Source organism: Procambarus clarkii, chromosome 4 (genome assembly GCF_040958095.1).
Source record: "Procambarus clarkii isolate CNS0578487 chromosome 4, FALCON_Pclarkii_2.0, whole genome shotgun sequence".
Classification (NCBI taxonomy): domain Eukaryota; kingdom Metazoa; phylum Arthropoda; class Malacostraca; order Decapoda; family Cambaridae; genus Procambarus; species Procambarus clarkii.
In genome coordinates, this window is record NC_091153.1 from 43,251,733 (window position 1) to 43,266,468 (window position 14,736).

At 52.9% G+C, this 14,736-nt stretch overlaps 1 protein-coding gene across 1 annotated transcript; it reads left to right on the forward strand.

Moving 5' to 3' along the window:
• Window positions 1-4,033: 4,033 nt before the first annotated feature.
• On the forward strand, window positions 4,034-11,139 carry LOC138371403 (apomucin-like). Its single transcript, XM_069336202.1, has 3 exons — window positions 4,034-4,065; window positions 7,224-8,398; window positions 10,709-11,139. Exons 1-3 carry the CDS (start codon window positions 4,034-4,036, stop codon window positions 11,137-11,139), a joined length of 1,638 nt encoding a protein of 545 aa, XP_069192303.1.
• Window positions 11,140-14,736: the final 3,597 nt, after the last annotated feature.

Genomic DNA, 14,736 nt, shown 5'->3' on the forward strand with positions numbered 1-14,736 from the left:
CACTGGCCAGCTTGGCCAAGTTAGTGAGGCTGGCTGACTCGTCCAGGATGGGGGACGGGGTTATATACGAGAGAGGGTGAGATAGGAGAGGGAGGGTGGACGGGGAGAGAGAGAAAGAAAAAATGAGAAAGAAAAAGAGAGAACAAAAGTCCAATGGCGCACAAAAAAAAAGAGAGAGAGAGAGAGACTGTGTGTGAGAGAACAAAAAAGAGAGAGAGAGAGAGAGAGAGAGAGAGAGAGAGAGAGAGAGAGAGAGAGAGAGAGAGAGACTGTGTGTGAGAGAGTGTGAGAGTGTGAGAGAGTGTGAGAGAGTGTGAGAGTGTGAGAGAGAGTGTGAGAGTGTGAGAGAGTGTGAGAGAGAGAGTGTGAAAGTGTGAGAGAGAGTGTGAGAGAGAGAGTGTGAGAGAGAAAAAACATTTGTCAGTAGTTAGTAGTGAGTATTAAGTAACAGTTGATTGATTGACAGTTGAGAAACGGGCCGAAAGAGTAGAGCTCAACCCCCGCAAGCAACACTAGGTGAACACACACACACACACACACACACACACACACACACACACACACACACACACACACACACACACACACACACACACACACACACACACACACACACATACACACACACACACACACACAACCTCTCGGTCCAACACCTCTACACAGCTTCAGCGCCTATTCAACGCCTGTGTGCTTACACACACAACACATCCAGATGCGGCCCATATTTACACCAACGTACACAAACACACAGCAGGGAGGAAGTAAACACACACACACACACACACACACACTGAATCTTACGACACTGGAAGACAGAAGAGTTAGGGGAGACATGATCACTGCCTACAAAATTCTTAGAGGAATTGCCAGGGTAGATAAGGATAAACTGTTTAACACTGGTGGTACGCGAACAAGGGGACACAGGTGGAAACTTAGTACCCAAATGAGCCACAGGGACGTTAGAAAAAACCTTTTCAGTGTCAGTAGTTAATAGATGGAATGCATTAGGCAGTGATGTGGTGGAGGCTGACTCCATACACAGTTTCAAATATAGATATGATAAGAGCCCAGTAGGCTCAGGCTTCTGTACACTAGCTGATTGACAGTTGAGAGGCGGGACCAAAGACCCAGAGCTCAACCCCCCTCAAGTACAACTAGGTGAATACATCTAGGTGAATACACTTGAACACGCTGCAGAGATGGTCGGAAAAATGGCCACTGGAGTTCAACACGAGCAAGTGTAAAGTGATGTAAATGGGCACAGGAGACGAAAGGGACAGTACACAATGAAGGGAAACTGCCTACCTGTGAGGACTCGAGAAGGGGACCTGAGGGTTGACGTAACACCAAATCTAATTTCTGAGGCACACATAAATAGGGTAACGTCAGCAGCATACTCATGCCATTCAAGAACCTAAGTAAGGAGGCATATAAAGCACTTGTCACTGCCTAGGTGAGACCAGTCTTACAGCATGCCGCCCCATCGTAGAGCCCCCACCTGAAAAAACACACCAGGAAACTGGAAAAGGTTCGGAAATTTGCGACGAGGCTCGTCCCAGAATTGCGAGTGATAGGGTATGAAGAGCGACTGAAAGAACGGAACCTGACGACCCAAGAAAAAAGAGGTAAGATAGAAGGGAGACATGATACAAGGGGGACATGGGTGGAAGTCACAGAGATGTTAGAAAGTTTTAATTTAGCGTGAGAGTAATGGGAAAATGGAATGAACTAAAGGAGCACATTGTGGAATACTCAATTCATAATTTTAAAAGTAGATATGATAGGGAAATAGGTCTGGAGTCATTGTTTTCAACGAGGCTAGAAAACCGGAGTCCAAGAGCTAATGCTCGATCCTGCAGGCACAAATAGGCACGTACACGACACCAGAAACACCACAAGGACCTCCTCTTCCCTCCCAACCTCCTTAAGAAACCTGCCTCCACTCCTTAACAGCCTCCTGCCTCCTCCTCCTCTTCCACCGTCCCAACGTGGAAGAGGGGGGAGGAAAATGAGATAAAAACAGAAGCAGGAGACAATGCGATGAGCGTATCGGACGAAGACAAATAAACACGGGGAAACAGTAATGGTTTAAAGATGATTTACTGATGCGAGAGTAGTACGAAGCGGAAATAACGGAGTAGAATTAAGTACATTACAAATATTAAGAGATTAAGGGGTGGATTAAGCGCATCACAGAGAACATAACCCTAGTGCAAGAGAGGATAAGAAGAGAAGGATTAACAAAAGGGACTAAGGACGCAGAAGTTAGTAGAGAGGAAGAGGTGAAAGAAGAAGAGAACTAGTGAAGCAAGAAGAGGGAGGATGAAGGAGAAGAGAGAAGGAGGAGAGAGGAGAGGAGAGAAGGAAGAGGAGAGGGAGGAAGAAGAGAAGTCACTCCTGCAAGACGACCATCGACCCGAGCTGTACATCTTTATGGAGAGAGAAAGTTTAATATCAGACCTCCCCACATGCTCAGGAACTGCCGGAGAAGCAAGGAAAGCAGGAGAGGGAGGGGGGGGGCAATAAGAGGAATAAGGAAGACTGGAAGACAAGAAGAAAGTGATGGGAAGAAGCACCGAAGGAGGAAGATGTTTTAAGGGGGAAAAAGAACGCCAGGTATTGCAGAAAAAGGAATTCTATACAAACTTTAAACCAGGAATAACAGAAAGCTACGAAGAGAAAGAACAAGTAACGTGAATTTAATTCACGTTCTTTCTTCTAACGTGAAGAAAGAACGTGACTTTTTTCATTGAAAAATGTGAAAATGGAAAGAACGTGAACGTTTTTCATTGCTCTCCCTCAAGGGGGGGGGGAGAGCAATGAAAAACAAGGCAAATCAGTGTAAAATAAGGACTTACAAATCATGAACTTTACGACACCAATCATGCACCAGTTACAGCCCCGCTCCTGTGCCAGGTAAGTCCACTACGGGCTCACCATAGCCCGTGCTACTTGCCCCGCTCCTGTGCCAGGTAAGTCCACTACGGGCTCACCATAGCCCGTGCTACTTGCCCCGCTCCTGTGCCAGGTAAGTCCACTACGGGCTCACCATAGCCCGTGCTACTTGCCCCGCTCCTGTGCCAGGTAAGTCCACTACGGGCTCAATATAGCCCGTGCTACTTGCCCCGCTCCTGTGCCAGGTAAGTCCACTACGGGCTCACTATAGCCCGTGCTACTTGCCCCGCTCCTGTGCCAGGTAAGTCCACTACGGGCTCACCATAGCCTGTGCTACTTGCCCCGCTCCTGGGCCAAGTAAGTCCACTACGGGCTCACCATAGCCCGTGCTACTTGCCCCGCTCCTGTGCCAGGTAAGTCCACTACGGGCTCACCATAGCCCGTGCTACTTGCCCCGCTCCTGGGCCAAGTAAGTCCACTACGGGCTCACCATAGCCCGTGCTACTTTGGAACTTTTGTTCCGAGTAGTTGAATCTAAAATAACAACCAATCATACGATGGACAACATCACATGAGACCAGAAGGCATGGCAGGATGTGCCATGCCTTTATGGCAAATCCTGCCATGAAGTAGGATTCTGGGAGTAGAATCCATGAAGTAGGATTCTGGGAGTAGAATCCATGAAGTAGGATTCTGGGAGTAGAATCCATGAAGTAGGATTCTGGGAGTAGAATCCATGAAGTAGGATTCTGGGAGTAGAATCCATGAAGTAGGATTCTGGGAGTAGAATCCATGAAGTAGGATTCTGGGAGTAGAATCCATGAAGTAGGATTCTGGGAGTAGAATCCATGAAGTAGGATTCTGGGAGTAGAATCCATGAAGTTCGATTCATCCTGCCATGAAGTAGGATTCTGGGAGTAGAATCCATCAAGTTGGATTCATCCTGCCATGAAGTAGGATTCTGGTAGTAGAACTCCCAGAACCCCATCAAGCAGGTGCGCCCCATCCTAGTTAATGAGTCATTACCGAAAGATCAAATATTCAGGGAGAAGGGGAAGGAAGATAATAAGACCTCTGACCAGTACTCTGTCCGCCAGGCAGTAGACCGAATTGAATTCCACGGCGTCAGGTGCTTATGTCGGCTTATTTGGTCTTTGATGGCGCCAGGTATAACTGCTCACCCTTCTCAGCCAGTAAAGTATTTATCAAAATGCTTCAAATTCCCATGTGGTGGTGGTGGCGGCTGGCTTCACATCCTGGAAACACTCGTATTTCATGTTAAATTCCCTGTGGAATTTAATCTAAATTAAATGGTGAGAAGCAATGCGTGTTATGAACAGGGCTGAAGCATCCAAGGGGTTAATATGAACCTATTCGTTATACCGGGACTGTTTGCAGTATTATTCAGTGGTCTTTGTAACGAATAGTTTTTTTTTTCTTCTTGAGGTTATCTTGAGATGATTTCAGGGCTTTTAGTGTCCCCGCGGCCCGGTCCTGGACCAGGCCTCCACCCCCAGGAAGCAGCCCGTGACAGCTGACTAACACCCAGGTACCTATTTTACTGCTAGGTAACAGGGGCATAGGGTGAAAGAAACTCTGCCCATTGTTTCTCGCCGGCGCCTGGGATCGAACCCAGGACCTCAGGATCACAAGCCCAGCGTGCTGTCCGCTCGGCCGACCGGCTCCATTCCTTCTCCCGTTGGCGTCATCTTGGTTTCTTCCGCTTCTCCTGCACTTCTGATTCTCTCTTAGCGTATTATAATTCGCATTTCTTTGGACAGTCTTCACTTGTCGCCGGTCGTCTTTGTCGCTTCCTTCTGTCCGTCCGTGCGTGCGTCGTGGTGCAGGTGTCGTGTCAGCTCACTCCCGGTGATTTCGGGGATCAACGTCCCCGTGGCCCAGTCGCTGACTAGGCCTCCTGGTTGCTGGACTGGTCAACCAGGCTGTTGGACGCGGCTGCTCGCAGCCTGACGTATGTATCACAGGCTGACGTATGAGTCACAGTCTGGTTGATCAGGTATCCTTTGGAGGTGTTTGTCAAGTTCTCTCTTGAACACTGTGAGGGGTCGGCCAGTTATGTCCCTTATGTGTAGTGGAAGCGTGTTGAACAGTCTCGGGCCTCTGATGTTGATAGTTCTCTCTTGAACACTGTGAGGGGTCGGCCAGTTATGTCCCTTATGTGTAGTGGAAGCGTGTTGAACAGTCTCGGGCCTCTGATGTTGATAGTTCTCTCTTGAACACTGTGAGGGGTCGGCCAGTTATGTCCCTTATGTGTAGTGGAAGCGTGTTGAACAGTCTCGGGCCTCTGATGTTGATAGTTCTCTCTTGAACACTGTGAGGGGTCGGCCAGTTATGCCCCTTATGTGTAGTGGAAGCGTGTTGAACAGTCTCGGGCCTCTGATGTTGATAGTTCTCTCTTGAACACTGTGAGGGGTCGGCCAGTTATGTCCCTTATGTGTAGTGGAAGCGTGTTGAACAGTCTCGGGCCTCTGATGTTGATAGTTCTCTCTTGAACACTGTGAGGGGTCGGCCAGTTATGCCCCTTATGTGTAGTGGAAGCGTGTTGAACAGTCTCGGGCCTCTGATGTTGATAGTTCTCTCTTGAACACTGTGAGGGGTCGGCCAGTTATGTCCCTTATGTGTAGTGGAAGCGTGTTGAACAGTCTCGGGCCTCTGATGCTGATAGTTCTCTCTTGAACACTGTGAGGGGTCGGCCAGTTATGTCCCTTATGTGTAGTGGAAGCGTGTTGAACAGTCTCGGGCCTCTGATGTTGATAGTTCTCTCTTGAACACTGTGAGGGGTCGGCCAGTTATGTCCCTTATGTGTAGTGGAAGCGTGTTGAACAGTCTCGGGCCTCTGATGTTGATAGTTCTCTCTTGAACACTGTGAGGGGTCGGCCAGTTATGTCCCTTATGTGTAGTGGAAGCGTGTTGAACAGTCTCGGGCCTCTGATGTTGATAGTTCTCTCTTGAACACTGTGAGGGGTCGGCCAGTTATGTCCCTTATGTGTAGTGGAAGCGTGTTGAACAGTCTCGGGCCTCTGATGTTGATAGTTCTCTCTTGAACACTGTGAGGGGTCGGCCAGTTATGCCCCTTATGTGTAGTGGAAGCGTGTTGAACAGTCTCGGGCCTCTGATGTTGATAGTTCTCTCTTGAACACTGTGAGGGGTCGGCCAGTTATGTCCCTTATGTGTAGTGGAAGCGTGTTGAACAGTCTCGGGCCTCTGATGTTGATAGTTCTCTCTTGAACACTGTGAGGGGTCGGCCAGTTATGCCCCTTATGTGTAGTGGAAGCGTGTTGAACAGTCTCGGGCCTCTGATGTTGATAGTTCTCTCTTGAACACTGTGAGGGGTCGGCCAGTTATGTCCCTTATGTGTAGTGGAAGCGTGTTGAACAGTCTCGGGCCTCTGATGCTGATAGTTCTCTCTTGAACACTGTGAGGGGTCGGCCAGTTATGTCCCTTATGTGTAGTGGAAGCGTGTTGAACAGTCTCGGGCCTCTGATGTTGATAGTTCTCTCTTGAACACTGTGAGGGGTCGGCCAGTTATGTCCCTTATGTGTAGTGGAAGCGTGTTGAACAGTCTCGGGCCTCTGATGTTGATAGTTCTCTCTTGAACACTGTGAGGGGTCGGCCAGTTATGTCCCTTATGTGTAGTGGAAGCGTGTTGAACAGTCTCGGGCCTCTGATGTTGATAGTTCTCTCTTGAACACTGTGAGGGGTCGGCCAGTTATGTCCCTTATGTGTAGTGGAAGCGTGTTGAACAGTCTCGGGCCTCTGATGTTGATAGAGTTCTCTCTCAGAGTACCTGTTGCACCTCTGCTCTTCAACGGGGGTATTCTGCACATCCTTGAACCCACTGACCAGACTTGGAGACCCCCCCCCCTGACCAGACTTGGAGACCCCCCCTGACCAGACTTGGAGACCCCCCCTGACCAGACTTGGAGACCCCCCCTGACCAGACTTGGAGACCCCCCCTGACCAGACTTGGAGACCCCCCCTGACCAGACTTGGAGACCCCCCCTGACCAGACTTGGAGACCCCCCCTGACCAGACTTGGAGACCCCCCCCCCTGACCAGACTTGGAGACCCCCCCCCTGACCAGAGTCAGAGAGAGTCCGTGGCCAGTCGCCGGCGGGGAGGAAGAGGAGGCACTTTAATAAATCATAATGTAATCAACGAGTAAAACGAATCCGGTGATCACAAATTCCCTCTCACCTGACGCGAGGGGAAAATCAGCCCCGAGTACCCTGGCCGTAAGGTCGGTTGTCCCCTGCTTCCACTTCCCAGGGTATAAACAAACATGGAAGATCTTGAGGCCTCAGACGCTACGCCACAGCCGCCAGCCGGGGCACCGCAGCCGCCAGCCGGGGCACCGCAGCCGCCAGCCGGGGCACCACAGCCGCCAGCCGGGGCACCGCAGCCGCCAGCCGGGGCACCACAGCCGCCAGCCGGGGCACCACAGCCGCCAGCCGGGGCACCACAGCCGCCAGCCGGGGCACCACAGCCGCCAGCCGGGGCACCACAGCCGCCAGCCGGGGCACCACAGCCGCCAGCCGGGGCACCGCAGCCGCCAGCCGGGGCACCGCAGCCGCCAGCCGGGGCACCACAGCCGCCAGCCGGGGCACCGCAGCCGCCAGCCGGGGCACCACAGCCGCCAGCCGGGGCACCACAGCCGCCAGCCGGGGCACCACAGCCGCCAGCCGGGGCACCGCAGCCGCCAGCCGGGGCACCACAGCCGCCAGCCGGGGCACCACAGCCGCCAGCCGGGGCACCACAGCCGCCAGCCGGGGCACCACAGCCGCCAGCCGGGGCACCGCAGCCGCCAGCCGGGGCACCACAGCCGCCAGCCGGGGCACCACAGCCGCCAGCCGGGGCACCGCAGCCGCCAGCCGGGGCACCGCAGCCGCCAGCCGGGGCACCACAGCCGCCAGCCGGGGCACCGCAGCCGCCAGCCGGGGCACCACAGCCGCCAGCCGGGGCACCACAGCCGCCAGCCGGGGCACCACAGCCGCCAGCCGGGGCACCGCAGCCGCCAGCCGGGGCACCACAGCCGCCAGCCGGGGCACCACAGCCGCCAGCCGGGGCACCACAGCCGCCAGCCGGGGCACCACAGCCGCCAGCCGGGGCACCACAGCCGCCAGCCGGGGCACCACAGCCGCCAGCCGGGGCACCACAGCCGCCAGCCGGGGCACCACAGCCGCCAGCCGGGGCACCACAGCCGCCAGCCGGGGCACCACAGCCGCCAGCCGGGGCACCACAGCCGCCAGCCGGGGCACCGCAGCCGCCGCCAGCCGGGGCACCGCAGCCGCCGCCAGCCGGGGCACCACAGCCGCCAGCCGGGGCACCACAGCCGCCGCCAGCCGGGGCACCACAGCCGCCAGCCGGGGCACCACAGCCGCCAGCCGGGGCACCACAGCCGCCAGCCGGGGCACCACAGCCGCCAGCCGGGGCACCGCCGCATCCTCAACAGCACCAATTTATGCCACATTTTTATTACGTCAAACAAATTGATGAAAGAGAGCTACAATCAATATTGTGAGCGCTCAAAGGCTCATTTGCATGCGTTTGTATTCCAGAGGGCAGTTGATAGCAAGTATACCTGGTGAGCCCGGGCTCTGGTTGAGAGCCTCAACCAGAGGCTCTCTCACTAAGATGTGAGCAGGAACAACCTGCTGAATCACAAGTGGAGGAAGGCTAGGCACCCCATTTCCCCCGCCCCCTCTCTCCCAAATGGAAAGAAACTACCCTACTATTTTCTCCCTAAAAACACGGCCCCTTTCTGCCTATACAGCTGTGCCCCCCCCCCCTGTTCATTTGAACACTCCCCCCCTTCCGAAATCCTCTGTTCCAGCATTGATACTTTCCTGAGGGTAGAAATAGCCTAAGCTACTCTATTCTTTTGAGAAGTATCTTATTGCCTCAATAAAGGTCCTTGAAACTCTTCATATCTTTGTTCACTTAGTTATGTTCACTCCCATGACGGCCTTCTGTTCAGAAAGTTGTTCTTCGGCCCAGCCTGGAGTCAGGCTGGGCGGTGATCTGTAAATGCTGCACGCAGGCCCACGCAGCTTGGAAGGGTGGGCCTGGGTGGGACCCACTACGAGCCTGGGTGGGACCCACTACGAGCCTGGGTGGGACCCACTACGAGCCTGGGTGGGACCCACTACGAGCCTGGGTGGGACCCACTACGAGCCTGACTGGGACCCACTACAAGCCTGACTGGGACCCACTACAAGCCTGACTGGGACCCACTACAAGCCTGACTGGGACCCACTACAAGCCTGACTGGGACCCACTACAAGCCTGACTGGGACCCACTACAAGCCTGACTGGGACCCACTACAAGCCTGGGTGGGACCACTACAAGCCTGAGTGGGATCACTACAAGCCTGGGTGGGACCACTACAAGCCTGGGTGGGACCACTACAAGCCTGAGTGGGACCACTACAAGCCTGAGTGGGACCACTACAGCCCGGAAGGTCCGCCACTTCCATCGGGAACTCGACCGTCCTCTTTAAAGTTTCCAGTTTTGTTCCAGCAATATTTCCCAGAATATGTAGAAGGTTGTCAAGGTGGCGAGGTGTGTGATCTTCATACACAGTATCTACTTTCTACCATATCTATCGCTCCCGAGGATTAATGTCCCCGCGGCCCGGTCTCTAGCCAGCCTTCCACCAGGCTGGTGGTCAGGGGCTGGGATTCATTAAGTCTTCCCTAACGAAACATGTACATCTTTCCTCAATCACAGCGGCTCAGTTTGCGTTATTAAAACCGTTTACGATCGAGGACTCGCTGCGAGGCGGTCTCGACCCAAGATTATTACTTGTATTTACGACGTCGTTGTGCTAGGGAGCTCATTAACTGTTAAACAAATGCAAACTAAGCAGCCATGACTGAGGAAAGATAAACAGGTTTCGTTAATGGACATTTGAATTAGTTGAGTCTTGGTCCTCGTCAACCAGGCTGTCAGAAATCACTGCTCGCGTCCTGACACATGACTTACAACTCACTTGATTATTAAACACAGAGATCACACTAACGTGATACATCAAATGAACAAATCCACAAGGGCAGTGACGAGGATTCGAACCTGCGTCTGGGAGCATCCCAGACACAGTCGATTAAGGCAGTGTCTGGGATGCTCCCGGACGCAGGTTCGAATCCTCGTCACGGCTTTTGTGGATTTGTTCAGTTTATTATTATTATTATTAATATCTTTATTGATAGAAATTAGTTACAATTTTGCCTAATCTGAGGAATTCAATTAGGCCTTATTAGAGTGAGGATAATGCTGGTATTCACTGTCACACAGGACAGAGCAGCATACACAAGACAACAAGTCTAAACTGTAGGCTGAAGCACATATATATCATATCTTGAGTTGATTTCGGGGCTTTAGTGTCCCCGCGGCCCGGTCCTCGACCAGGCCTCCACCCCCAGGAAGCAGCCCGTGACAGCTGACTAACTCCCAGGTACCCATTTACTGCTAGGTAACAGGGGCATAGGGTGAAAGAAACTCTGTCCATCCTTTCTCGCCGGCGCCCGGGATCGAACCAGGGACCACAGGATCACGTGTCCAGCTTGCTGTCCGCTCGGCCTCCTGGTTCATGGTTACAATCAACTACATTAGACTATACATGTTTCAATGTACGAATATGTAAATACAACTCTGTATTATGCACTACCACACAAGGGCGGGGATGGGTTCATAAGTGATGTAGCTTGATCTGGCATAGCCAACACTGACCAAGTTTACTTGTAAACGAGGCCTTAGCGACTAAGTTTATCCAGCTGATAGACTCCTTAGCGACTAAGTTTATCCAGCTGATAGACTCCTTAGCGACTAAGTTTATCCGGCTGATAGACTCCTTAGCGACTAAGTTTATCCAGCTGATAGACTCCTTAGCGACTAAGTTTATCCGGCTGATAGACTCCTTAGCGACTAAGTTTATCCGGCTGATAGACTCCTTAGCGACTAAGTTTATCCAGCTGATAGACTCTTTAGCGACTAAGTTTATCCAGCTGAGAGACTCCTTAGCGACTAAGTTTATCCAGCTGAGAGACTCCTTAGCGACTAAGTTTATCCGGCTGATAGACTCCTTAGCGACTAAGTTTATCCAGCTGATAGACTCCTTAGCGACTAAGTTTATCCGGCTGATAGACTCCTTAGCGACTAAGTTTATCCGGCTGATAGACTCCTTAGCGACTAAGTTTATCCAGCTGATCCTTAGCGACTAAGTTTATCCAGCTGATCCTTAGCGACTAAGTTTATCCGGCTGATAGACTCCTTAGCGACTAAGCTTCCCTATATCACCCCGTAATTTCGTCACCAGCCGCCTGAGCGCCGCACTGACTCTTGAAACTAACGAAACAACTTTTCCCAATCACGCCGTAAAATATATATATAAATGTGATTGTTTACGAGAGAAGCGAGGAGTGAGTTAGGTCCGGAACGAGACCACACTGCTCAAGTGGAGTGGGGGTAATGGGCCTGGCCCCAGGGCCACAGACACCAGCCCCAGGGCCACAGTGCCACAGATAACAGCCCCAGGGCCACAGACAACAGCCCCAGGGCCACAGACAACAGCCCCAGGGCCACAGTGCCACAGATAACAGCCCCAGGGCCACAGACAACAGCCCCAGGGCCACAGTGCCACAGATAACAGCCCCAGGGCCACAGACGACAGCCCCAGGGCCAAAGACGACAGCCCCGGGGCCACAGACAACAGCCCCAGGGCCACAGACAACAGCCCCAGGGCCACAGACAACAGCCCCAAGGCCCCCCAGACAACAGCCCCAGGGCCACAGTCGACAGCCCCAGGGCCACAGTCGACAGCCCCAGGGCCACAGCCACCACAGACAACAGCCCCAGGGCCACAGCCACCACAGACCACAGCCACCACAGCCACAGTGCCACAGCCAATACCACAATGCTTTCGTCAGCCTCAATTAATATTGTGAATATCGATATAACTCAGGCAAGCCTGACCACACGACAATACCCTATCGCGCGCGAGCGTGAGCTTGCGAGTCTCAGCACGCACATGCAAGGGGGGTGGGGGCATGGGGGGGGTGGGGGCAAGAGGGGAGTGGGGGGCAGGGGGGGGATGGTACACAGGAAGTTCACGAAGTCCCTTAACGAAGCCTTCGTTCTGGAAGCCAACCACCTAATAGTTAATAGAACAGAGCGCACACTAAGAAATGCGTCGCAGAGAGGGTATTAAGTTGCTTTCTGTTCGTTAGCAAGTTGAAGATTCCCTACTTTGCCAGTAATTCCTTGTGCGCGCAATTTGTGCGCAATGACACCGTGGTCACATTTGGTGAAAACTTTCGATAATGTGTGTATATTGGAGCGGATGGAAGATGATCAGCTAACACATTAAGGGTGAATGCTCAGTCTTAATTGAGAGGGATTAGTTGAAACTGAGCCCTTCGACCGCGCTCGCCTCTATGCATAGTGATTACCTGTCTGCTCCTGTGTTTTATTGTTGTGTGGGTGGCGGTACAGATGAGGGGGGAGGGGGGAGTTGTGGTGCAGGTGAGGGGGGGGAGGGGGTCGTTGTGGTAGAGGGGAGGGGGAGTTGTGGTACAGGGGAGGGGGGGAGGGGGGTCGTTGAGGTACAGGGGAGGGGGGAGGGGGTCGTTGTGGTACAGGTGAGGGGGGGAAGGGGTCGTTGAGGTACAGGGGAGGGGGTCGTTGTGGTACAGGTGAGGGGGAGGGGGTCGTTGTGATACAGGTGAGGATAGAGAGGTAAGCAGTAGATGTAAAGTATCGGGGCTAGAAGGTGATTGGTGAATGTAAGAACAGGCGGAAGGGGGATAGAGTGGAGGGGGGATAGCGAAGAGAGGGTGCAACGATAGCAGAGAGGGGTGGGGGGTGGGGGCGGTAATTGGCCGTACAGGTAACTACGTGGGTGTGCTACTAATCTTACACTTAAACAACGCACTCGAACCTGGCCTCGGGCCGGGCTCGGGGAGTAGACGAACTCCCAGAACCCGACTCTCCTGTACACTGTAAACAAACATACGCTGCTCAGGACACTGCCCTCGGCACAAACTGCACACTGAAGTGTCTAGTTCACTTCATAAAGCCTCCACGAATGCTCTTATCCTCGTCATATTGCTTTCATATATTATGAATCGCATGAGCTCTAGTCTACCTATATACCACAAGGTGGGTAGGTAGTACCGACCATTGTGGTGCTATACATGTGGTCTCTCTCCAGTGTTATATCTCCCCTTCTCTCACTGTGACACTTCACTTGAGACCAGGAGGCATGGCAGGATGTGCAGAATACCCCCGTTGAAGAGCAGAGGTGCAACAGGTACTCTTGAGAGAGAACTCTATCAACATCAGAGGCCCGAGACTGTTCAACACGCTTCCACTACACATAAGGGGCATAACTGGCCGACCCCTCACAGTGTTCAAGAGAGAACTATTAACATCAGAGGCCCGAGACTGTTCAACACGCTTCCACTACACATAAGGGACATAACTGGCCGACCTCTCACAGTGTTCAAGAGAGAACTATCAACATCAGAGGCCCGAGACTGTTCAACACGCTTCCACTACACATAAGGGGCATAACTGGCCGACCCCTCACAGTGTTCAAGAGAGAACTATCAACATCAGAGGCCCGAGACTGTTCATCACGCTTCCACTACACATAAGGGACATAACTGGCCGACCCCTCACAGTGTTCAAGAGAGAACTATCAACATCAGAGGCCCGAGACTGTTCAACACGCTTCCACTACACATAAGGGACATAACTGGCCGACCCCTCACAGTGTTCAAGAGAAAACTATCAACATCAGAGACCCGAGACTGTTCAAACTTGATAAACACCTCCAAAGGATACCTGATCAACCAGACTGTGATTCATACGCCAGGCTGCGAGCAGCCACGTCCAACAGCCTGGTTCAAGTTCAAGTATGTTTATTGAGATAAGAAAGAAATACACCTCAAAGGGATAGAGCAGCTTAGGCTATTTCTACCCCCCGCTCAGCCTGGTTGACCAGTCTAGCAACCAGGAGGACTGGCCAGAGACCGGGCCCCTGAGACGTCGATCCCTTGAACCAACAACAGGTAGACGACAGGTAGACAGGTATCCCCTGTGGACAGTGCTCCAGGACTCTACCTTCCCTGGTGGCCACTGATGAGAACCATGCCGGGCCCTTTCAGCGGGGTCGTGACCCAGCAGACTGTTACCCCCCGCAGCTGGCACAGGTGTACGACCACAGGGGCCCCGACGTCCACCTCGTTAAGCACTCGCTCCAACACGGGTGACGACTAATTAACAATAATTAGCTCTTAACCATGCGACGAAACCAACACTAATTATGTATTGTGTACTTGGCATGCACTAAATAAACCTCTCCCCCCCCCTCCTCCTCCTGACACCCCCCCCCCCCTCCTCCTCCTCCTTCACCACCTCCTCCTCCTCCTCCTGCTCCTCCTCCTCCTCCTCCTCCTGCTCCTCAAGGTGTTCTGCTCTTCTCACACTGTTAAGTAATGTAATTATTTGTAAGCCTATACAAAGGTGGTGCCAGACTTGTGACACTAGATGACCACATTACACATGCCTGTCACACCTGTGTAAACACCTGGTGTACACCACGCTGGGTCTCACACATCTGCCGCCACCTGTGGTAAACACCTGACCATCTGGTACACACCTGTCAATACATGTTAACCAACGACCCCTCAAGTACACAACGTGGATATGGCCACACCTGGACACACACCTGTGCTGGACCTGGGTATGGCCACACCTTCACACACACACACCTGTGCTGGGCCTGGGTATGGCCACACCTTCACACACACACACAC